This window comes from Alosa alosa, chromosome 15 (assembly GCF_017589495.1).
Source record: "Alosa alosa isolate M-15738 ecotype Scorff River chromosome 15, AALO_Geno_1.1, whole genome shotgun sequence".
NCBI classification, from domain to species: domain Eukaryota; kingdom Metazoa; phylum Chordata; class Actinopteri; order Clupeiformes; family Clupeidae; genus Alosa; species Alosa alosa.
Window position 1 is genome coordinate 20435027 of NC_063203.1, and position 23977 is coordinate 20459003.

General features: G+C 46.5%; 1 protein-coding gene across 1 annotated transcript; it reads left to right on the forward strand.

Annotated features, from left to right (window-relative positions):
• The first annotated feature begins 411 nt into the window (after positions 1-411).
• On the forward strand, positions 412-22986 carry blmh (bleomycin hydrolase). Its single transcript, XM_048265575.1, has 12 exons — positions 412-560; positions 1929-2126; positions 2470-2579; positions 3514-3655; positions 3783-3871; positions 4281-4373; positions 13762-13917; positions 14288-14446; positions 14691-14758; positions 17863-17980; positions 19624-19693; positions 22684-22986. The coding sequence occupies exons 1-12, from the start codon at positions 551-553 to the stop codon at positions 22830-22832; spliced, it is 1362 nt and encodes a 453-aa protein (XP_048121532.1). The 5' UTR covers positions 412-550; the 3' UTR covers positions 22833-22986.
• Positions 22987-23977: the final 991 nt, after the last annotated feature.

The window sequence follows — 23977 nt, forward strand, 5'->3', positions numbered from 1 at the left end:
GGCAAAAACTGTGAAGCACCTTGCTGTCGGACTAATTCTCAAAAACACTTAAAGTCATATTTTCAGTTGACTGTTTTGCAATTTGCAATTTACATCATAGGCTTTGCTTGGGGCTATGCCTTTGCCTTTGCCTATTTAACAATTTAATACTTTTCCTTGTTTGATCTTGTAACACGTTTAGCCCTATGGCCTTTTCTTGGATATATCAGGTTGCGTCTACTCTACTGGTTGATATCATATATTTTTAAGTAGCCAATATACGGACCTTGAGGCAGGTTTGTAACGTGGTCTAGTTTCGGTGAATGAGTTGTAGAGAACAGCCTTGGTCAAAAAGCTGTAACGTTAGCCTACTGGACTCAATTCGGTAGGGGGCGTAGCATACCCTAAGACTTTGCAATCTGACTTTTCGCAAAAGCGTGTTTCATACCATTTCCTGTTTCCGGAATTCCGAACGAACTGACTGACTGTCGGCGAATGAGATAAACAAAGGCATTAAAGACTCAGTGACTTTTGAGAATTTTATAATTATACAGCAACCCTCTCTGGAAACATGGACGCGGGTACGTAGTGTACTGTTTTATCTGTTTTCATTCAGGTGATCCTGTACAGTCCCTGGACAGCTTAGTTTGCGCTACGCTGTGCAAGCTAACCTTTCTTGTCCAGGTCCGTTAGCATTACACGCTAGATGAACTCGTCAATTTGCTAAGCTAAAATGTAGTTAGCCTTCTTCAAGGTTGATGGCAAGTGAAATGTTGGTTAGTTTGTCACATTCATAAATAAAGTTGTGTCCGTCATGTAACTGTCCAGTTTCTCAGAGGAACATGGCTTTCCCAAATTCTGGAAAAGTGTAGGTTATTTCCTTCTGAACTTGCGAGAATCGTTATGCAAGTTTTATCACTTTCGTTCTTGTGACTGGTCATCTCGCTAACGTCAATGCTGGCGGACTAGCATAGCGAGGTTCTGTGTGTAGCGGGGGGGAGTGAGACGCAGTGATTGTTAAGTACACATTGTAGTAAACTCAGATTAGCTACACGGCCTGGAGCAACAAGCTTTCAATTTAACGTTACGTTCATGCTTTAACAGAACTCTTAAATGAACGCTGCCAACACCGGAGGAACCTCTATGTAGCTTCCTAGCGGGTTAACTTGATGTTGTTGTTTGTCGTGTAAATATTAATAACAACCAGAGACAGTTGATGTATGCTTATTGTTAAGTCTGATAGGAAAAGAGCGATATCACATGTCGGTTCTCGTTGCCATTATGTAATGATGCAAGTCATTCCATCAACCCTCGCTTGGCCCCTTTCCATGCCAAACCAACATGACAGACAACCCCATTCATGCTTTGGCATTCATTGGGAAGAACAGCGTAACGCAGAACAACAGAAAGTAGCCTTCCCCAATGACATTCCTCCACGATGGGGAGTTATTGTTAAAAAATATTCCTTAGGCTTAGAGTTATCTTGTATCATCGGAAGCATTCCATTGAAACAAATAGACAAACCACCTCGCTGAGCACCATCTAGAAATCACATGGAAATCACAGTTACATCTTACTGACATCAGACAAACAGCCAGTGCCAAATTCGGGATTGTGTGTGCATGCATGATTAAGCAATGTTCTATTGAAGTTTTTAATAGCTGTGCACCATAACATGTAGTGGGCTAAACCATAGATGCTGTTTTCATAGATGCCAGTCTCACCTTGCTGCACTCCTACAACAAACAAATCTGTTCTTGCAGTGGGCATTCCACTCTGCCCTTTGTTTTGAATGTCAAAACCGGAATGACACCTCGTCCATGTGACATGCACATGTTTAATTCACCTCACTCTCAGAACAAAAAGAACGATCTATATGCAAATATTTTTTTTACCTCCAAATTTAGCCACCTGATCATCATTCTCTCTTACACCTCTCCTCCACTCAGGCCTCAGTCAGGATAAGGTATCTTCCTTTGTGAAGCGTTTCCGTTCGGAGCCTCGGTACCTGCTGGCTCAGAATGTGTCCACCTGCATCGATCCGCTGGAGGTGTGTCTCCACAGGCAGACAGTGCAGGACACAGTGCACATCTTCCAGCATTCCATACCCACAGAGGGCAAGCCGGTCACCAATCAGAAGAACTCAGGTAAGCACCCCCAACAGCCTGTGAGAGTGGATGCAGCTGCATGAAGACATGAGATAAGATAAGATGAGCCTTTAATGTCTCTTCATAGAGAAATTTGACATGGGGGTTTTGATTTGAATGGACAGGGATGCACATACCCCATAACTCCATTATAGCCTTATACTTGTAAATAATTGCTTAAAACCCCACACTCTAATAACATTGCTGACCTGAACATGAGTGAATCATGACCCTTAAAAGACTTGAAAGGCCCACTCAAGACTGGGCATGAGTTGAATACTGAAGGGACACCTACACAGTTGACCGAATCTCACTTTTTTTTCTACCATTTCCCCATTTCTAGGGAGGTGTTGGATTTTCTCGTGCCTCAATGTGATGCGACTTCCTTTCATGAAGAAGTTCAACATCGAAGAGTTTGAGTTCAGTCAGTCGTATCTCTTTTTCTGGGACAAGGTAAGGGGTTCCATTTCTCTCCACTCCACTTCTCTCCGCTTCTATTTGATATGGTAGACTCTTTTAGCCAGCGTGAGCCTCTAGATCTGGTTCCCTGCTTCATTCTGCAGACAGGTGCATTGAACAGCTGTCAAACATGAAATGCCAGCACAAACACTACTGTGGGAAGGGAGAGAGGAAAAATACTTTTTCTCTCTCAGTGCAGGCTGACAGGAAGACTGAAATATGCAGTGTGCAGGGCTCCAATCGATAGTGTGCCTCAGCTTTGCTCCCATTGCATGCATACATCTTGCAGTTTCAGATTGGTGGAAGCAGACATAATTAACAGCTAGGCTGTTCAGAAAGGACAGCATTAAATTGTGCATTAAAGCACAGAACTTGAAAATGAACAGAGTGATTTTTTTTTTTTTTTTTTTTTTACTGAGAAGACATTGTAAAATATCCTTGCAGATTAAGGAAATGAAAGTAAATGACTTGATCCTCACATGACATGTGTAGCACTCTTTGGAGTCTAGTTTGGGTGTCCCAGTTCCACCTCTTTTCAGAGATCCCAGTGGGTGGGTCTGTCCCGTCTGAGATGTGGGTCCGCCCCACCGCATGTTGTTGTGTTTGACAGTGCGGCGGTGGCGGCAGTCTCTCTCTCTCTCTCCCTCTCTCTCTCTCTCTCTCATTCTGTCTACCTACTACTGTGTCATTCATTGTTGGCCTAAAACCCCTTTTGTGTGGGATGTTCTGTTCCAGTTTTGCGTAACAATTGTTCCTCGTATGCCCCCCTCCCTTCTCCCTCTCCTCTCTCCATCCATCTCTCTCTCTCTTCCCGCTCCATCTCTTTATCCCTCTCCATCCATTTCTCTTTTATTCTCTCCATCATCTTCTATCGCTCTCTCTCTCTCTTTTTATCACCCTCTCTCTCTCCCTTTCTCTCTCTCTGTAGGTGGAACGCTGTTATTACTTCTTGCAGGCCTGCGTGGAGACCGCTCTGAGGAAGGAGGCCGTTGACGGCCGATTGGTCCAGTTCCTGCTATCCAATCCCACCAATGATGGTGGACAGTGGGACATGTTGGTCAACCTCATTGGTTAGTCCACTCCCAAAATGCCCCAGGACGGTCTAGTCCCTCACACACACACTTCTTAGCCTTGTCTCCTTTCTAAGCATATACTGTACCATTCCGTGCTGATATGTCTATGGCCTGTCTTTTGCAGAGAAATATGGAGTCATCCCAAAGAAGTGCTTCCCAGAGTCCCACAGCTCAGAGGCCTCTCGAAGAATGAACGACATCCTCAATCACAAGGTATAATTTGTGGCTAATGTGTCACAGCCTTTTATGGGCAACAGAGAACTGTGTTATCATAGTATTGCCGCCAGTCTCACAATCATAGGGACAGGGCTCACAGGGCCGAGAGGCCCCCCTTCCTAGACCTAAGGGGCCTCTGTACTATACAATCATGTCTGTTGTAACAGCAATACATTTGTACACTGTGTACTCACACAGAAAACTGGGGGGTGGGGAGATATCAAGTATCCTCACTAACACGGTGTGTGAGGGTCCCTGATGTTTTTGAAGCACCACCACTCACAATATCCTGTCGTTGCTACATCATCTTATCATATTAGTTTCATATTAGTTTCACCCGTAAAAAAAATGCTGTGGTGTTGCATCCTTTGCTATATTCAGGTCTCTTCTGATGTTTGTGTTGCAGCTGAGAGAATACTGCCTAAGACTGAGAAACATGGTGGCGAGTGGCTCCACCAAAGACGAGCTGTCTGAGGCCATGGACACCATGATCGAGGAGGTAAGTGCTCTGCACTCCCTTGTGTCCTGCACTAATGCACTGCAAAGGAAGGCGTCATGCAGGTGCAATTCCCTTTGTTGCCAGGTGGGTGTGCTATGTGTCCACATATAAACCACACAACTTGGGGCTCAGGGCTCTGTACTGGTGGGTGGTTCGTTTCATTAGAATAATAAGGGAAAGTGGCAGGTCGTAGACGTAGATTTAGAAGCAGTAGAATGGACATAAATTAACTGACTGGGCCAGTCATGCAGTGGTTGGATATTGACTGTTGAATAATTTTTTGGCAAGACATACTGACGTACGGTTTAGTGCCCATATTGATGAATATCAGCAAGGTTCCCAGTAAAGTAGAAAGCTCTACACAGAATAATGTCCTGACATTCTTTTCGCTTCCCCCCCCATTCTATGGTCGTAGCATATATCCAGAAATCCATCTCTGTCATATGACACCACATATCTCTGAACACCACATCTCTCTCACATTTCTTTAAAACTTTGCTTTGTATGATGGGGCATAGAGTGGAAGTGAAAATTGAAGTCCAAATTTGCAGCTTTTTGGATTAGTAAAAATAATCAGTTTGTTTCTCCTCTTGGCGAAAGTAAACATGATTAATGGACCCTTTCAAGAGAGTTCCATTATCAGCATCATAGTTAGCCCCACAAGACTTCCGTTTTAACATTCCATATGTTATCTTAATGCAGAGGAAGTAGATTGGGGCCCAAATAGAACGTTCAAGCATTGTTTTTGTTTTCATTGTTGAAAGGGTCTATAGAGGCATGACACAGTGTGATAGAACAGTGTCCTGGGGTATCTGTGGCACACGCTACTGCGCGTCCATACCATGTTTGGGTCCAAGTGCTCACGGTGTCCTGGGTTCAAATACGATCCATCGGCATTTCCCGCCCCAGCCCCATCTCTCTCTCCCCCACCTGCTTCTTGCCACTCTTCACTGTCCTATCTGCATAAAGGCAAAAAGCCCAAAATGTTTTTTTTAAAATGCATAATAATTTGCTGTAAGAAGCATGGGCACCAGAAGCCAATGGCTCCCCCACTTTTGGCTTAAAAATATCTTTTAACAAACAAAATCATCCACGATCATCCATGCAAAGAAGTATCATCTAAAGCAATGTTTCTCAAACTTTTTCAGGGACCACTTAACCAATAATAAAAATAAAAAAATCACGGACCACCTAGCTAAAAAAAACAGTAGACCTACTTCAACAGTACATTACATAATAGGCCTACTCACTGAACCACCTTGCTTATTTTCATATAGGGATTGTCAAAGTTTTTTTTTTCCCCCGTCATCTACTTTCTGAATTTTTGGTCAACGATACCCGGGACACCGAACCACCGGGGCACATGAAATTTGGTGGGTATGTAGCCCCACTAGACTTTTTACAGAAAAATTTCGTTTTAGGTCCCGGGGCCACTCCCCGTGCTGGGGCCCCGAACCGCAAAAAAGCAGTTTTTCCTAAATAACTACCTGAACCGTGGCACTGAGGATGAAGAATCTTTTATGGTATGTTGGTCTTAAGGGCCCACATCATCCTGGCCCATTATCACTCATTTGTGATTTGCACCCCCGGTAAAAAATGAAAATGCAATATTATTCTACTTTAATCACCCCTATCTTCAGTTAAGATGTTCAGAACTGCCCCAAATGTTATGTGTATGATTGACCTGGCATTCTCTAGGGGTATGCCAAGTTTCGTAGAATTTCATCCATGGGGGGGTCTAAAAAAAAATTAGGTTATGTGTACATTTAGTGACTACACTCATTGGCCTGTAGATGGCGGTGCACACATATACACATGCACACACACACAGGCACCCACATACTATCGGTATTAGAACGGCCGATACATAATTACAAATTCAGTAGGATTAAAAGAAAGCCAAAATAAATATTCATCATCATCATCATGGCTGCATTTCCAGTATTGGCGATAAGTAGCCGTTTGTCCACTAGATGGCGCATCGTTGCAGTAAGACGTAATTTTGTTGGGAAGTTAAAAGTAGGTTGGAAAAACAATGGACGCTTCCTGCAAGGACCTGTAGTTTACCGCAGAGAACGTCTAATAAGGATAGGACGATGTTCACATGAAATGTAATTCCCATTTCTTCTTGAAGCCGAAATAAATCTGAGGATGTTTATCGGACATGCTTGGTTTTTACTGCAGGTACGTTGATCTTATAATATCAATAAGGACCTAGGTAATGTTACCGTTAGCGTTGGTTGAGTGATGAAGGCCAATTTGATTGATTGCATTTGTAGAAAACTATAAATGCGGTTATACCAAGCAAATTGATAGCAGCACTGTAATTGTATCTTCGACTGTCATTTGTTGCACGCGTGCTAAAAAAATCATTCTGTGCAATGGAAGATTTACCAACGTTACACCGGTCTGATACAGTTTTGCCTATACATGCGTGAGACTGAGATGCCTGTTTATTTGTTTTAAGTGCGTGCAGTGTGTGAGAGGGGAATCAATGTGCTTTGATTCCAGCTTGGTAGTTGTAGTCTGTGAAATTAAAAAGCATGTGTGTGTGAAGTATCCAAACAATGACACCTTAATTTCATTATGGCTGCTTTAGCAACACACCTTAAGCTACTGTGTAGTGGGTCCCATTTAGAAGTGGCTACTTCATTCACGCTTTCCTTGACTCATGGAGCTGCGTGAATGTTATTACAACTTTTCGCCACGATATGGCAGTTTAAGTCCGCTTGATACTGTAAGGCGTGAGCCATTGGTTTCCAAAGGAGATTTTATTTGTGCCGCCAGCATAGGCTATTGACAATTTATGTTGTAAATAGGCCTACCTTATAGGACCTTTGTTTTTGATAGCTGTTGAAAATGGCATGGAACTGACAGAGATGTTTTTGTTTGTTAGTTAATTAATAAATAAATAAATAAATAACATTATGCTGATACCTTTTGCTTTTTCCAAATACAATGTAGCCTACAGGTGTAAGTGACCTTTCATCAATCCAGTTGCAATGGATGAACTGTGATGAACTGCCCTACTTGTGATTGTTTAGAGATTTTATAACAATGCTACAACTTCTTTGGCTATTCTACAATCTATTCACCTTTTCAGCACCAGTAGGCTACTTTCTGTGCAGCCGCACACACACACACTCAGGCATGCCAAACAAGCATAGGCCTACACAAAAGTTTCAAGAGTGGGGGATGGAGTAAAATATGGAGACAAATTGAAGTGTGATTTCTTTTCGTGGAACGGGTGTACAGGACTGAGCGGCGGTCATATTTTGTACCGCTATGCGGTACATCTAGTTGTCTTTGCACCTTGCTTATTGTCAGAGGATTCATACAGTTCAAACTGGCGTAGTTTACATAAGCAGTGTTGCAGAACTATTGGGATTTACATACAAGTTAGTTCAATATTGCAAACAACTCATCTATATATTTTACCACGTGGACCACTTGGGAAAGCTTGCTGACCACCAGTGGTCCCAGCACCACACTTTGATCTTTGATCACACTGATCTAAAGGCCAGAAGACAGAAGGCAGTGCTGTAGGAGGCACCCTGATTCCACGCACCCTGCTCATGATTGGGTAAAGCACACCACTGCAACATGCGTCTCCAGGGCTTGAGGAGGATTTCTTTTTTCTTAGTAGGCCTAGGCTCAAATAGGAGAATATGGTAATCTTTGCTCACACACGGTTAGGAGCTGTAGTGTGATTATTGACACGTTACACTCAACTCTGCTCACCTACGAGTAGAGAAAGAATCTCCCCTGTGTGTATATGCACTCCAAGTTGGCCTACCATAACTTCCCAACTGTGCACTGTAGCCCATAAACTGCATGACAGTAGGCTATTTATATTTTTTCTGTAAAATAACCACATGCATTTGTTCAACATTATGATGCAAAATTACGCTCTAGGCTATCATTATCTGGCCCCTGCACTTTGAAACTCGTTCCGGCGCGTCTGGTAAGAAGTGCTGCATCATGGCGGTTTCTCTTCCCCCTGCAGTTCCTCATTACTGACCCGGTCCACACCTGTTCTTGAGAGAGTTGCGCTGTAAAGCCATACAGGATGCACTCAACTGCACTTGGGCGCAACAATGAGCTGCTGACATGCTGTGCCGTCGCACAAAGCCCAAAGGGGGTGTGTGTGTGTGTGTGTGTGTGCGTGCGTGTGTGTGTGTGTGTGTGTGTGTGTGTCTCCGTCCCTCGTGTGTGTGCGTGTGTGCACCATCCTCTCCAAGTCAACGACAGAATGTTCTGCAAACAAAAGATTCTTATCAGCCCCTGGTCTGACTTTGAATGGCAAAGCAATATAGTTTGATACAATATAGTATTGTAATATCACCATCAGAAACGCAAGAGGAGATGAAAGCTTGGGCTAGTATGAGTGAAATATCGCCCATGAGGAAAAGGAAGATGACTGACCACACCCCCCCCACACACACACACACACACACACACACACACACACACCAACCAAGCCCAAGCGTGCATGAGGGAGGGAGAGGCAAGGCAATGCAGTGTGCTCAGACCCACTGCAACAGCACACACAGCCAGGGCTTGCGCTTCCGCCTGTCCGCTTGTGTAACGGTCCCTGGGCCACCCGGCCCTCCCTTCCCCCTCGTCAAGCTTTATGTATTCAAGACTTTGCGAACATGTTTGTTTGTCCACCTGGTGCTGGTTTGTTTTCTGTAACACTCATTTGGCAGGCGGCAAGCGAGCGAGCGAGTGAGGTGAGTGAGTGAGTGAGTGAGCGAGCGAGTGAGGGGAGCATCGGGACTGTTTTGTTCTGTTCTGCTCCAGAATAGAGAGAATGGGGGGGGGAAATGAGCATGGCACCCCCGCCTGACGTGCTGCTTCTCACATTGCTGGAAGACCCTTGGGAGAATCGTATCTCCGATATTTGCTTTTTGATATGTGCTCACGCTCGCTCTCTCGCTCTTGCTCTCTCACATTTCCCTCTTGGACGGTTTGTTTTTTTTCAATGTCTTGTTTTCCTTCTTGAGTTCACCCTCTCTCTGGTTTTGCTCTGGTTATATGAAGTCTCTCTTGTCTTGTCAACCCTTTAGGAGTAGATGTGTAGGCCACTCAGCTAGAGTGGCTATTCGCATGAAGACCATCTTCTTTTGACCCAACACATCCTCCATACCAAAGCCTCTTGACCATGCACTTTGATCTATAGGAGTCTGTTTGTGTGGTAGTGTGAGCATGCGTGCACCAGCGAGTGTATGTGTCTACTGTGTGGTGGTCTGACATGTCCTGCGTGTGCCTGCCTTGGTTGGAAAGTATGGGTGTGTGGCCGCACATGCACATAAGCTTGCCTGCTGTGTGTGTGTGTGTGCGTGCGTGTGTGCGGACTCATTTTTCTTAGACAGGGCTTTACTTAAGTAGTTGTCCGTAGATCAAAGTGGCGTGGCGGTGACCTCATTAAGCTGGAGGACGTCAGGGCTGGTTTGGAGGGCGGAGGTTGATGCTGCGCACGACGCCCTTGAGGGGCTGGGGGCTGGTTACGTGGGGGTGGGGGCTGGAGAGGATCACTATTCAACGTTTAGCCTTCCAATGACAGGCCTAAGAGAGGGAGAGACAAAGCGACCAGAATCACCACACACATCAAAGCCACAGACCCCTGCCTTCATACCATCTTTGCAGCGCTTATATTTAACCACAGCGCTTTCATGTGCATTGCACACACACACACACACACACACACACACACACACACACACACACACACACACTTGGCTTCCTCTTTTACATCTGTGCAGGTACACACGTCTTCCCAACTGGGACTCCTCAACGCGATGCTGGGCCTCCACACACCTACTGCATGAAGTCAGTTGTAAAAGCATACATTGGTTACCAGGAAACCAGAGTGATCGACTCAATGGCTGTTTTCCATCTTTCAGTGTCGCTCCTTTTTTCCCCCACACTCCTCTTTCCCGAAAATCAGCAAATCAGAGTACCCAGCGTCAGCGTATACCATTTTTAGGGGGCCGTGTCATTTTGTTGGCCAGGGCCAGGTCAACGCGGGTGGGTCTTGTGTAAATACGCATATGCGTTTACTCCAGTGCCGAGAAAAGCGACATCCATACTGTATGGCTCGCCATGCCTGCCTGCCTGCCTGCCTGCCTCGTGCAGGCATTTGTTAGCATCTGCACAGGCCCGCATGTGTTTTCTGTTTACAGCGTGCGGGGCTTCAATCGGCCGCCTCCATTTCTCACCCTGGTGCGGCCCGACGGCTCCCATGTATCATTTGATTAGGTCGCAATTAGCATGTTGACATCACCTCTCACGCCCCGTCAGAAAGCCAGAACTTGAAATGTTCCCGACCAGGAATGGGTACGGGGGGGGCCGAGAATGTTGCAATGTTGTGGTGTGTTTTTGCGTGTTGTTGTTTTGTTTACCTTCACCCGAGCGAGAAGTGTTTGGGCAACGGGGGGCAAACAAACAAACAAACAAACAAACAAGTGTGCATGCAGGACGACGGTTGCCAGAGAGATTGAGACGGGCAGCTTGGGGCAGGTGTAGTGGTGTTTACGAGCACGGCGTACCGGTGTCCTACACAATAAAAGTTGCCGTGAGCGCGGGCAGGAAGAGAGACGCTGTCTGACCACCTCCTTCCCCTTGGGGCATGAGCCAATTACACGCTTTGTTTACTCACACCTGGACGCGGTTGGAGGATTGACAGCGATGAGAGCCACGCAGTCTTTCTTTGCAATCCCAGACTGCAGCAGCATGGAGATGGCTCTCAATGGAGAACAGACAGAAGCCATCATCATGGGGCACCTGATACACGCGCACAGACACACCAGACTCATGTGGCAGGAAGCGGAGTGTGTGGCACGCTGTGTGTTTCTGCAGAGATTTGGTTTCTCCTCTCCTCACAAACAAATTTTTTAGTCACGCTTCCTCCTTCCGTCAATACAGAGCTATGATCTCAGATAAGTCAGTAATTCAAACCTGGTGCAGAGGAAAGCAGAAACTTGTGTGGCCTTGACTGGGCCTGACAGCGTGCCGAACGCACCACACGCCATCCTCAGTTTGGGCCCAGGGGACTCTGCACCCCCCACACACCCACACAAATACATGCCCTCACCATGTGTTTCAGAAAGTAGTGGGACAAAATGGGCCTCAAAATGACCTAAACTCTTACTAAACACACTAGTCAAACAGTCCTCTAGGCCAGCTCAAGCGCCATAAATCTTTGGGTCTTGTGTCCAAGAGCCAGAATGGTTGGTCTGGTCTTCCAGATGCATTTGCTCAGACACACACACACACACACACACACACACACACACACCTCTGAATTAGTTTAGTCTCTTTTTTCTCCACACTGTTCCATACCCCTGTCTTCTCTGAGAAATGAGACCTCGGATAGACAGATGGACAGTCCAGAGCCAAGCGGTCCACGTGCGAGGAGTGGCGTAAGAAGACCCGCTTCTGCAAATAGGTGGAGCGCAAGCAAAAAGAAAAGCGCCTGGGAAGGGAAAATAATCACCGCGGCGTGTGAGTGATAGACAGACACATGGCCGACAGAGAGAAAGATTTAAGGCCCTGTTTGGAATCGGTGGCGTGTTATTCTAAGGGGCAGATTTTCATGCTTGGCCTCTCTCGCTCATCTCCACAGCTCCCGAGCCAAAGTGGGCCCCTCCCTGGATGGGCCTCTGTCCTTCCTGCTCAGGGCCCTCAGCAGCGTTGGCCCTGAATGCTCTGCCGGACGGAGGGCAGGTGTTTCAATATTGACTCGCTCAGGCCTCTGCTGACGTCAGAGAGGGCCGCGGCCTCATTGTTGTTTTGGAAAGCGCCGGCCAGGGATGTGTGTGTGTGTGTGTGTGTGTGTGTGTGTGTGTGTGTGTGTGTGTGTGTGTGTGTGTGTGTGTGTGTGTGTGTGTGTGTGTGTGTGTGTGTGTGTGTGTGTGTGTGTGTGTGTGTGTGTGTGCGCGTGTGTGTGTGTGTGTGCGTGCCACTGGCGATTGTGTGTGTGCGCGCGCGCGCGTGCGTAAGATTGTGTGTGTATGTGAGCATGATTGTGTGTGTGTGTGTGAGTGTGGACGATTGTGTGTGTGTTTGTTTGTGTGAGTGTCTGCGCGCGTGTGTGTGTGTGCGCGTGTGGGTGAGCGTGTATATGCATGTGTGTGTATGAATTGCCTATCCCAGTGCATCGTGCTTGGTTGAATCCTCTTGTGAGTTAACCTGCCCATGAGGAGGAGAATGGGCAGAGCCGAGGCGAGGGCACTAGGCCTGCTTACGCGCTCCAGCAACATGGTCCAATGTTGAGCAAATAGTGGGCAAGCTTGGGCACGGCTGCCATTTGCCATTTAGAAAGTGTTTGTTGGGGGTCATCAGGGCCAGTCGAGGCCAGGCTGTGTTCAGGGGCGGAGATGGGGCCACAGAGAAGACAATGATCAGGCCAGAGACGTGGACCTGACCCTTCCCATCATGCATTCCTCAGGAATGTTACTAGCCGACGAGACCTGAGCGTTAATGCTAACCGCAGTGGCACCCCATCGTGACTGTTACTTTAAATATAACCCGTTGTGCCAGAAATAATTTCATAGGGCTATTTTCACTCTCTGACGACTTTTATTCGTCTGGACCGTGCAGAGTGTCAACAGAAAATAGTGGAAGTCAGTGGGAAGTCCTCATAAATACAGCCAGGTCGGGTCTATGTTTCGGAGTGTTTCCTGAGACTGGACAGGACTGCAGTGGTTTGTCTGTGGCTTGGTGCTTGGTCTTCTCACCGAGTGTGTGTGTGTGTGCTTCTTGTTTGTGGTTGTGTGAATGCGGATCAGTGATTGGCTGGGGACGTGTGATGAAGTGCAGTACACGATGTGGACGTGCTTAAAGAGTCGAGGAAGAGGAAGGACATTCCACAGAATGGTGTATCAGCGTTTTTTGGAAGTGCTATTCTGAGAACCAGTGGCGCTGAGGAGCTAGCATTACACACAGACACACACACAGACACACACACAGACACACACACACACAGACACACACACACACATACACACACAGACATACCACATGAAATCAGTCACAATCCCAAAGTCCTGTCTCAAACCACAACCCTGCCCTGGCCCCTGGCCTTCACATTACAACAGTATTACTGCATATTACACTGTGTGTTACTGTCTGTCTCTGTGTGTGTGTGTGTTAATGTCTGTCTGTATGTGTGCCCAAGTGTTAAAGGAAGTAATGTCATCAAGAGAGATTAGAATGTTACTCAGGCCAAACTTCCTCTCATTGTGTTAGTACATTTGAGATGGGATATCCTTGTAGTATTATATAGACATCTCAAAATGTATAGTGCCATCTCACCTCTGTTCAGGTGCGTATTTCTAAAAGTGTGTGTGTGCGCATGCGTGTCTGTGTGTTTCTCCTTGTCCAGGTGTTCCGAGTGGCCAGTGTGTGTTTGGGCAGCCCCCCGGAGACCATCTGCTGGGAGTACAGGGACAAGGACAAGGCTTTCCACCGGATGGGTCCCCTCACACCCCTGGAGTTCTACCGGGAGCACGTCAAGCCCCTCTACAACATCCAAGACAAGGCACGCCCACTAGTTCTCCACTCACATACTTTATTTTCCACAGGAGCACACATTTCACCTCTGTGATTTTGAAATGCAATCAGATTATTCGTGTCAGTCAGTACGCTGGGTTGGGAGCCATGGTTGCTGAAGTGTGTAGCCATACCTGTCGAGTAGCAGGACCTTTACATTTCTTTTTATTCTTTCTACATAGATTCTGTGAAAGTTATATTTAAATATCCACAATTAAGCAATTCCTTGGTCATTCACAATCACATTGTGCAATTTATGTACGTTATGCTTATTGATTAGCAGTGCATTGCAGATTGACATTTGAACACATTTGACTCATGTCGGTGCTCCATTTAATCCCCCTCCCTCTCATCTCCAGGTCTGCCTTGTCAACGACCCTCGACCTCAGAACCCCTACGGGAAGTTATACAGCGTGGAGTTCCTGGGCAACATGGTGGGAGGACGCAGTACCCTCTACAACAACCAGCCCATCCACCTGCTGAAGCAGGCCGCTGCCGGCTCCATCAAGGATGGAGAGGTGAGTTTGGGGGGGAGGGGGAGGGGGGGTGTGGAGAGGGTTTTTTTGGCGGGGGTGTGTGGGGTAAGGTGTAAACTATGAGGTGTAAGCAAAGTGCCATTGGAAATCATCTGTTCTAGTGCAGAGGTGGAACTGTAATCACATTGGACTTTAAGCCACAGACCTTGTTTACCTTAAGGCCGTTTTTAGGACCGATGTTCTGGTGTGGTTCTTAATGGAAATCTGCTCTCTTTGCTCTTTCCAGGCAGTGTGGTTTGGCTGTGACGTAGGCAAGCACTTCCATGGCAAGCTGGGCATCAACGACATGAACGTGTGAGTTGGAGCAAACACTCAGACCACTGGAGTGCACGCCGAAGTGGAGAGGGAGAGAGTGAGGGGACTCTTTCAGTTTCTGGATGCAGATAGGGACACAAGCTCACAGCGAATTATGTGTGTGTGTGTGTGTGTGTGTGTGTGTGTGTGTGTGTGTGTGTGTGTGTGTGTGTGTGTTTGTGGTGTGGTGTGTGTATGTAGAGTGTGACACAGCAAACATTAGCCATGGACACAACATTAGTGGCACTGACGGTGATTACTTATAGATACTAATAGATACTAATAGATAGATACTTTATTGATCCCCAGGGGGAATTCAAGGTCTCAGTAGCATACAGACAACACACACACATTCACTAACGGCAGAAAAAGTAATTAAAAGTATATAATATTAAAAACACAACTAAGCAATAAGGAGAATAGAAGATAAAGAATATACTAAAATACAAATTATACTAACTTAACACTTAATCTAAATCAATTCTAAAAACAGTATCCACATAGTGGGTGATTAATCAATCAAGAGACGCTTGCAATGACTGAGGCAGGGACTGAGCCTGTGATTCTCTGTGCATAGTAAGGTAAGGTGCTCTGTGTGAGTGAATGTCATGGTGATAGTGCAAATGAGTAAGTCCAACAGTGCAAGAATAAAGTCTATATATCTATATATATATAACTATATTAGGAAAAGGTATAAGTGTGGCCACAGTTCGGCTGTGGCATGGAGAGAGGGGTTATGCATATGTGCTAATATAGCACGCAAACAGTGAGGCAGAAAGACAGTGGTAAAAAGTGGCTAGTGGACAGGCAGTATCCAAACATGGAGGGGGTGAAGAGGCCGACAGACTATGCAGAGAAGTCCATCTCTCCTCTTCCCTTAAGTGAAGCATTGAACAGTTCATGGCCCTGAGGACAAATTACTTCCTCAGTCTGTCTGTTGTGCAAGGCAGTGAGCGGAGTCTCCAGCTGATCAGGCTCTTCTGCTTAACAATAGTGCTGTGGAGTGGGTGACACTCATTGTCCAAGATGTTGTTCAGGGTCCTTTTGTCAGATATTAAATTGATGCACTCCAGTTCAGCTCCCACTACAGAGCCAGCTTTCCTTACCAGCCTGTCAATTCGCCCCGCATCCTTCTTCTTTGTGCTTCCTCCCCAGCATACCACTGCATAGAAGAGGACGCTGGCAACAACAGACTGGTAGAACATCCTGAGGAGCTTGCTGCACACATTGAAGGACCGCAGCCTCCTCAGGAAGTACAGCCTGCTCTGCCCTTTCTTGTAGTGCGTCAGTGTTGGCTGACCAGTCCAGTTTATTGTCCAGGTGCAGACCCAGATACTTGTAGGTGCTTACCACCTCCACATTGACCCCATCAATGGGGACTGGTAGTAGAGTGGGCTTAAAAGTGTTGAGTTGAAGATGATTGAGTTTGCACCATTGCACAAAGTCCTCCACCAGGCTCCTGTACTCCTCCTCCTGCCCGTTCCTGATACACCCCACAATTGCAGTATCGTCAGAAAACTTCTGCATGTGGCATGACTCGGTGTTGTAGCAGAAGTCAGATGTGTACAGGGTGAACAGGACTGGAGAGAGCACAGTTCCCTGTGGCGCTCCGGTGCTGCTGATCACAGTGTCAGAGAAATAGTTCTTCAGTCTGACGAACTGTGGTCGCTCGGTCAGGAAATCTGTAATCCAGGTTACCAGGTGAGCGTCCACACCCATCTGCAAGAGCTTGTCTCCCAGTCTGAGGGGTTGGATGGTGTTAAAAGCACTTGAGAAATCAAAGAACATGATTCTCACAGCACTTTTCCCCTTGTCTAGGTGAGAATGTGTCCTGTGTAGAAGTTAAGTGATGGCATCGTCCACGCCCACTTTCTCCTGGTATGCAAACTGTAACGGGTCTAGTGCATGGCGTACCTTGGGTCTGAGCATACCTCACTCCATTCGCTCTATTGCTCCATTGTCTTCATCACATGTGATGTTAGAGCGACAGGTCTGTAGTCATTAAGCTCACTAGGGTGTGGCTTCTTAGGGACAGGGGTGAGACATGATGTCTTCCACAGTGTTGGAACTTGTCCAAGGCGTAGACTCAAATTGAAGATGTGCTTCAGTGGCTCCCCCAAAATCAGCAGCACAGGCCTTGAGTAGCCTTGGACACAGTCTGTCAGGCCCCGCTGCCTTATTGGTGTGCAGTTTCTTTAGTTGGGCTCTCACTTGATCTGTTGTGATGATGGGGGGGTGTAAGGGGGGGGGAGGGGGAGGGGTGCATCTGGGATCTGTGTGTCTGATTGCTGTTGACTGAGGTCGTTGTCACCTCATTGTTCGTGATCGCCATGTGGGGGAGGGGTGCAATATCCAGTGATGGTGGGGGTACGATAGCCTGTGATTATGGAGGTGAGTGTTGCAATGGTATTGAGGGGGTGTGGGGGCTGGGGGATGACCACCTCCTTGATGTCCCTGCCAGAGTCGTGGACACCTCAACAGGCTCAGGCAAGGAGACGTCAGGCGGGGGCAGGGCGTGAGGTGGTGATGGTTTAGGTCGTTGGGTGTCATCGGGATGCAGAGCTGGAGAGACTGGGAGGCTGGGAGGTGGGGTTAGGGCAGGCACGCAAACAAGAGCAGTGTCTGAATCAGCCTGGGTGGTGGACAGACCACCACCATTGGAGCTGGAGCAGGGCAGTCAAACCTGTTGTAGAAGTGGTTCAACTGGTTTGCCCTGTCCAGGTCCCCGTCCACAGAGCATGTCCGATAACGTAACCCCTGGACAAACGCCACCTCTGGGGGCTACCACCAGGGATGACACAGTGCCATTGCATGTGTTGGTTCTTCCCTACCAAGCTGGGTTGAGTCAAAGTAGGCTGAGTGTTTTCATCACTGCTGATGTGATTGCATTTTCATCATGCAATCACATGCCATAGGGTTTTTAGAATAGGAAATGGGAGTTGGTGTCCTTAATGGGTGCCATGCAAAGTTAAATTCTCAACCGTTAATACCGTTGACGTTGGTGCAGTTATCGTGCTGTTATCTTGGCTTGTTGAGTCAGACTGTATTGGCAATTTAACTCATAGGCATGTATAGTAAGAGTGTGTCTGTGTCTGTGTGTCCAGGTTTAATCATGAGCTGGTGTTTGGGATCTCAGTGAAGAACCTGTCGAAGGCGGAGCGGCTGATCTATGGAGATTCCCTGATGACTCACGCCATGATCCTCACTGCAGTCACTGACAAGGTACACAGACACACACACACACATTCAAGCATTTATCTCAACAAAATGCAATTTTCACACTTTGTAGCAGGTTATATTTGTAAGCGATAACTGTTATTTAGTCTACCACATAATGGCGTTCTGCAGCAACATTCCCAAAGGGAGAGCCCGGAGCTGGCCTGTGTGAAAATCCCTTTTGAGGGCCAGCCTGATGCAATCTCATAAGATGGACACGTAAAGCCCATAAGCCTCCTGTGTGGAGTTAATCACAGATCCAGCCCGCGATGATTGATGGGCCCTGTCAGGGCAGCCACTAGAAGCAGCAGAAACATGGTGCCCCCCCACACACACACACACACACACACGTCCTCTTCCTCTCTCCCTCTCCAACGCCCAAAGCACGCTGGTGGAGAGGCAGACACTTGGGACGCGGCGGAGATAAGGGATGGAGGGGTTACACAACCTCCTGTGCAATAGCGCCAGCCACAGCTTTTACAGACAAATCTGGGGGGGGGCGCCACAGTCAGACAGGTCTCCTGTTAACGTCACTGCAACGCCTTTGACAGTCCCCGCAGACCTGTAACACGTGTGGGGGTGTGTGTGTGTGTGTGTGGTGGTTGTGTGTGGAGGTGCGCTTGCTTGCTTGCTTGCGTGCATGCATGTATATGCGTGCTTGGACGTGTGTACATTGGTTTTAATCGCCAGTAGTTTTTCAAATTGCTGTCAATTTCCCCTCTGTAAGTGGGCGCAGCTGTCTCCAGAGTTTTTTTTTTTTTCTTTCTTTCTCTCTCTCTCTCTCTCTCTCTCTCTTTCTCTCTCTCTCTGTCTCTGTCTCTCTCTCTCTCTCTCTCTCTCTCTCTCTCTCTCTCTCTCTCTCTCTCTCTCTCACCAACCAGCCAGCTGGAAAGCGTTTTCTGCCCTAGTCATGTGGCACAGATGCTGAATGGCCTGTCCACCAGCACCACAACACACCCCACCCCACACACACACTCTAACTGACCACACACACACTCTAACTGACCACACACACTCTCACCATGAAACCCAGCTTCCCTCACCCCATCAGACCATCAGGGTCCATCGTGTGGTGCTGCTGGTGTGTGGGATTACAAAACAGTAATGCTAAGTGGTGGAGGATTCTGCAGGTTACGTTAGAGTTGTTGTAATCCTCAATACTCCTCCGTGCATATTTTCTACACAACAGTGTACACCAACCGGGCCAAGCAATAGGTATTTTCGCAAATAACTGAACATGGTGGAAAGGGTTTGATATATCATGGATCTTTTTTTTGACGCGTGACATCTTGAGATGAGTAAATTGATGAGACACTGTTTGCCGCTGACTACAGTACCTGTTAGAGCGTGTATTTCCGCGCGGTGATAAAGCATTCACATTGAAGGCGTTCCTAGAACTACTAGAATAGCTTGCGACTCCAAATTATCCTCTTCCTTTTAATGAGATGGGTGACTGGCCCTTGGAGAACTCTGAGGTAAAATGTAATTATCATGAATGGGTAGCTGTAGTTGCCTGCTCAAGAGACTTTCATCCCTGTTCACACTGTACGGTGTGTGTGTGTTCTTCACTTCCTTTCCTTAATGCTCTCTTCATCCCTTTCTCCTCCTCTATCTCTTTTTCCTCTCACTCTCTCCGTCTCTCTTTTCAGGATGGAAAGGATGGAAGTTATGAGAAGTGGCGAGTGGAGAACTCGTGGGGTGACGACCGTGGGAATAAAGGTGAGACCATCTAGTTGCAGCAGCTCGAGCCGTGAGCTGAGGCCGCTCTCTCCTCTTTCTGAGGCCTCTCTCCTCTGTCTCCTCTTTCTTGAATCTGTCTCTCGGTCATGGCTGCTGCCTGCATTCAAATATCTGGTTCCAAGGCTGGCCGTTCTCCGTAGTGGAGACAGTTGGCTTTCCTGTGTGCTCAATTCAATTTAGAACAGGATTACTTATTGATGCTCCCCTGCCTTGCACAGTTATGAGTTTATAATTGACTTTCTTCTGTGCCATACTGGAAAAGCTGTTTCTTGTTAATTCTTTCTTTCTGTATTTCATTTTCTGTCCTCAAGTTCTCTCTTTCTTTCTCTCTCTCTCTCTTGCTCTCTCGTTGGTGCTCTCCAAACAGATCTGCTTCCATACTTCCATATACTGTTGAAAGATTTTCATCGCCTTCTAGATCTTGACGCCACACATGCACTCACACACAAGCACTCACACACACATGCTTACGTAAGCAGATACACGTGCTCGCTCGCTCTCCGTTTTTCTCCCTCAAATGCACTCCCTTCCTCCTCTCATCGTCTCTCTCTCTCTCTCTCTCTCTCTCTCTCTCGCTCTCCTACTCTCAACCCTTGCATTCCAGCCAGGATTATAAAGGTTTTTGTTTTGGCTCAGTGGTATTGTTCACCTTCCATACAAATCACATCATTGTTAGAGCACTTTAAGAAAAAAAGAGCCCAAAAAAGAGGAAACCCATCTAATCCACTGAGAGCTTCTCATCGGCAGATAAAAAATAAATAAACAAATATAACCCACCAAAGCCTACCCAAACTAAGACGGTGCTATTAGCAGGAGGTGTTACAGGTGCTATTACCTACTTCTTAATCAGTGAGTCATGCTTATTTTACAGCCATTGGTTTCAAGGGAGAGACTGTACAAAGTTCAATAGGTTAACAGCATTCAGCCTGGGGTCATAATATTAAGCTCCCTTCTGAGGGTGTGTTGATCTATTTCACTGAAAACGCTGGTTTCTCATAAGATTGATTATTCCGCTGTCTAAGTACTTAGCCTGTGTTAGGGAAAAGTGTTATAAAGTTTATAAAAAGATCCATCTTGCTGCCCTTGAAAGATTTTCGTTTTAGATTTATATTCTTGGCAATGTCCAGAAGGTTATGCTGTGAAGGTGATATGAATCGAAAAGGAAGTTTTGCTTGTCATGAGGTATCAGGTCCTGTTGATGGTTCAATAGTGTGTCCATTTTTTAAAGAAAAGTTGACAGCTTAATTGCAACCATTGCAAATGATAAACTGTAAGGCCATGTGAAAATGAGTTGATCAACTTTTTTTTATTTCTTTTTTAGATTATTATAATTGTTGTTTTTGAATATCCTCAAGTGCATTTCAACCACATTTCAACCAGTAGCTTGTCTACCAGGATGTCTTAAGACATAAGTAGACATAGTTATAACTCGTCAACAGACAGTCGCTGTGTGAACCTGCGCGAGGTGAGCACGAAATAGTATGCGAAATATTAAAAATAATCGCATATCAGACTGGTGTGTACAGTCTGTGCACTAAATGTTCAGGCAGGCACTGCATGTCAAAAGCTCCGCTCTAGAATCTTTGCTGCATGTAATGAAATCGAATTGACACACGACACAATTCTTTCTAAAAAATCGTTCTAAGAAATCTTCACTTTGTAGTGCGTTTATAAAAAGTTTGCGTTTGAGGAAGCTAAAAGTATGCGTTTATACAAATATCTAGATACTTGTAGGCATGAAAACAAGCCCTAATGAGACTGGAGTGCCCGCCCCAAAGAGCTGAACGTGAACATAGTATTCCAAGCTATGGCCCCTGATCCCAGGACAGGACGGACTTTTCTCAAGACCATCTCTGGATGGTGCCGGGCAAGTCATGTAGTATTGCACAAAAAGACAAATAGTGAAGACGCATCCAAACCGCAGACCCACCTCATCTACTGGAACTGTGGAACGGATCAGACAAATGTCCACACACACACACACACACACAAAGACACACAGAGTGTGGCCATTGTTCCGAGGTTCCACACGTTTTCACGAGTTCCTGGCAACATCTATTGATAACTCAAGCTTTCAGCAGGAGCGCAGAAAAACAAACAATGTCCAGATACCGGGTCCCAGGCCCACCCTCTCCACCAGATCCTCGCCCCTCTTCTAAACATTCTCCATGTACACACTGTGCCATGTTTGTCGTTATTAAGCACTTTCCTTCGCAGAGGCTGAAGGGTGAAGGAGAGGGGATGGCTTGATTAACCTTGACAGCCAAGTAAAGGGGGTGAACGCCTTATGATAAATGGGAGCATTTTCACTAAAAGCGTCTTATCACCCTAAAGTTCACTTTGGCCTTTTGGCTGATACACCAAGTTCCTTCCGTTTTTCGTAAGAGTAAGATGAACCTTGGGCAAGCTATTTAAGGCTCTAACTCTTTTCTACTGTGTGTGTATAAGGGGAAAAACAGGCATTGACTATGTGCATTTGACTGGTGTTTGAACTTGTATGCAATGTATACAGTCACACCCTTAGGGGGAGGTAAAGTAGAGATGTCATTGATTGTATGGGTGTGCAGTCAAAGAGGTCACTGCTTGTGTGTGTGAGATGGGGCTGGCTAGTTTCCTTGCAGGGTAGAAATGTTTCAGCAGAAGTGTTGATGGAGGCAGAGGAGGTGACCAAGGGTGTACATTTTCCACTACTAAGTACATGATGAAATGTCTTTGTTTTTACATCAATGTAACAATAAACCTGCAGAAGGGCTGTGGCCAGTGGGAAGTAGTGGGTCAGGCCCGGTTGAGAAATGCTGTGGAGCTCTGAAAACAAACTTTAAGCTCTTACAATCTGTCCTTGTGGGTTATTAAGTTGTGTATTTAAATGAAATGAATGCTAGTGCACTGGTGAGTGTGGCATTTGAATTGTGACACTCAAGTCCAGATTCATTGGTCTCTCTTGCCTCTCCTTCTCTCTGCCTCTTCAGGCTACCTGATCATGACCGACGAGTGGTTCTCTGAGTACGTCTACGAGGTTGTGGTGGACAAAAAGTACCTCGACGAAGAAGTCCTGGCCGTCATGCAGCAGGACCCAGTTGTACTTCCGGCTTGGGATCCAATGGGAGCGTTGGCATAACCGTGGAATCCGAGCGTGCCAGCCAATGAAATCTCAGCCTGGTCTGATTGACTCCGCCCCACCTCTCTGGTTTTTACCCAACCAACTGACTCCCAAAACAGCCTGCTCTAGACAAAAAAATAATAAAGTTTTTGTTTTTCTTTTTTTTACTGGACTGCGAGTCTTCCATGTCTTCATCATTTCTCTTACGCTGTCTTCTCCCTCCCAGGGCACCGATACAATGTCAAATCGTGAAATACACGCTGACCTGGCCTGGTCCAAGAGCCACTGTTAGCCATTGTTTATCCGCGCAAATCATGACATATCTGCCCTTGCCTGGTTTCCCTAGATCAACACAGAGAGACAGGGAGAAATTCACGGAGAAGTCCAGGGAGCATCGCACCATTCCTGGCCTGATGACCCCCCGGACTGGTCCTGGGGTAGAGTTATGGCGCTCTGACAGTGGCCTCTTCCAGAGGGAAGAAGGGGGGGTGTGCTTGTTCAGCATCCAGGAGGGCCTGTAGTCGTGTTTTAGATGAGTTCACTCTGAGTTTATGGCAGGGTTCGGCCCCCAGAGTGCGAAACAGGAGGTACGTGTGATAGCGTTGGCATGGAGGAGAATTACTAGAGGCCGGAGTGCAAATGAAAAACCTCTTCTAATGATTTAATGTCCCAGGCTCGCTCTCACTCACTCTTTCTTTCCCCCCCACCACTGGTTTTCACTCTACTTCACTCTCTTCTCTCTCTCTCTCTCTCTCAATCTCTCTCTCTCTATCTTTTCTTTCTCTCCCAGTCTGGCCTCTTCCACCTCTTATTTCCTTGCCTGATGAGTCCAGACAGGCAGAATGGGGAAACTGTGTCCAGAGGGGAGAATGAGGCGGTGGGATACATTCTCCACCTCGGCCCCTCTACCTTTAAATCTTTACACTTCCCCCAGATCACTCAACTTACAAACCATAGCCATTTTACTTCCCTTTTCCAAGAAATGGCCTGCAGTCGAAGCTCTCTATAGTGACCATATTATTTAAGAGGGGGTACCAGGATAAAGGGTTTAACCCTTAAAGGTGTAGGTTTTTGAACGTTTTAAGTTCCGCAACAATTGAAGGTTCTAAAATTCTATGTTGAATTCAATGAACCCAGATAATCTTTAGAACGTTCATTTCTCA

Bases quoted from the DNA above. Each gene is read 5' to 3' on its own strand.
- blmh (XM_048265575.1), top strand. The intron at 4,374-13,761 runs GTAAGTGCTCTG...CTCCTTGTCCAG, and splicing joins TGGACACCATGATCGAGGAG to GTGTTCCGAGTGGCCAGTGT. The intron at 14,759-17,862 runs GTGAGTTGGAGC...CTGTGTGTCCAG, and splicing joins GGCATCAACGACATGAACGT to GTTTAATCATGAGCTGGTGT.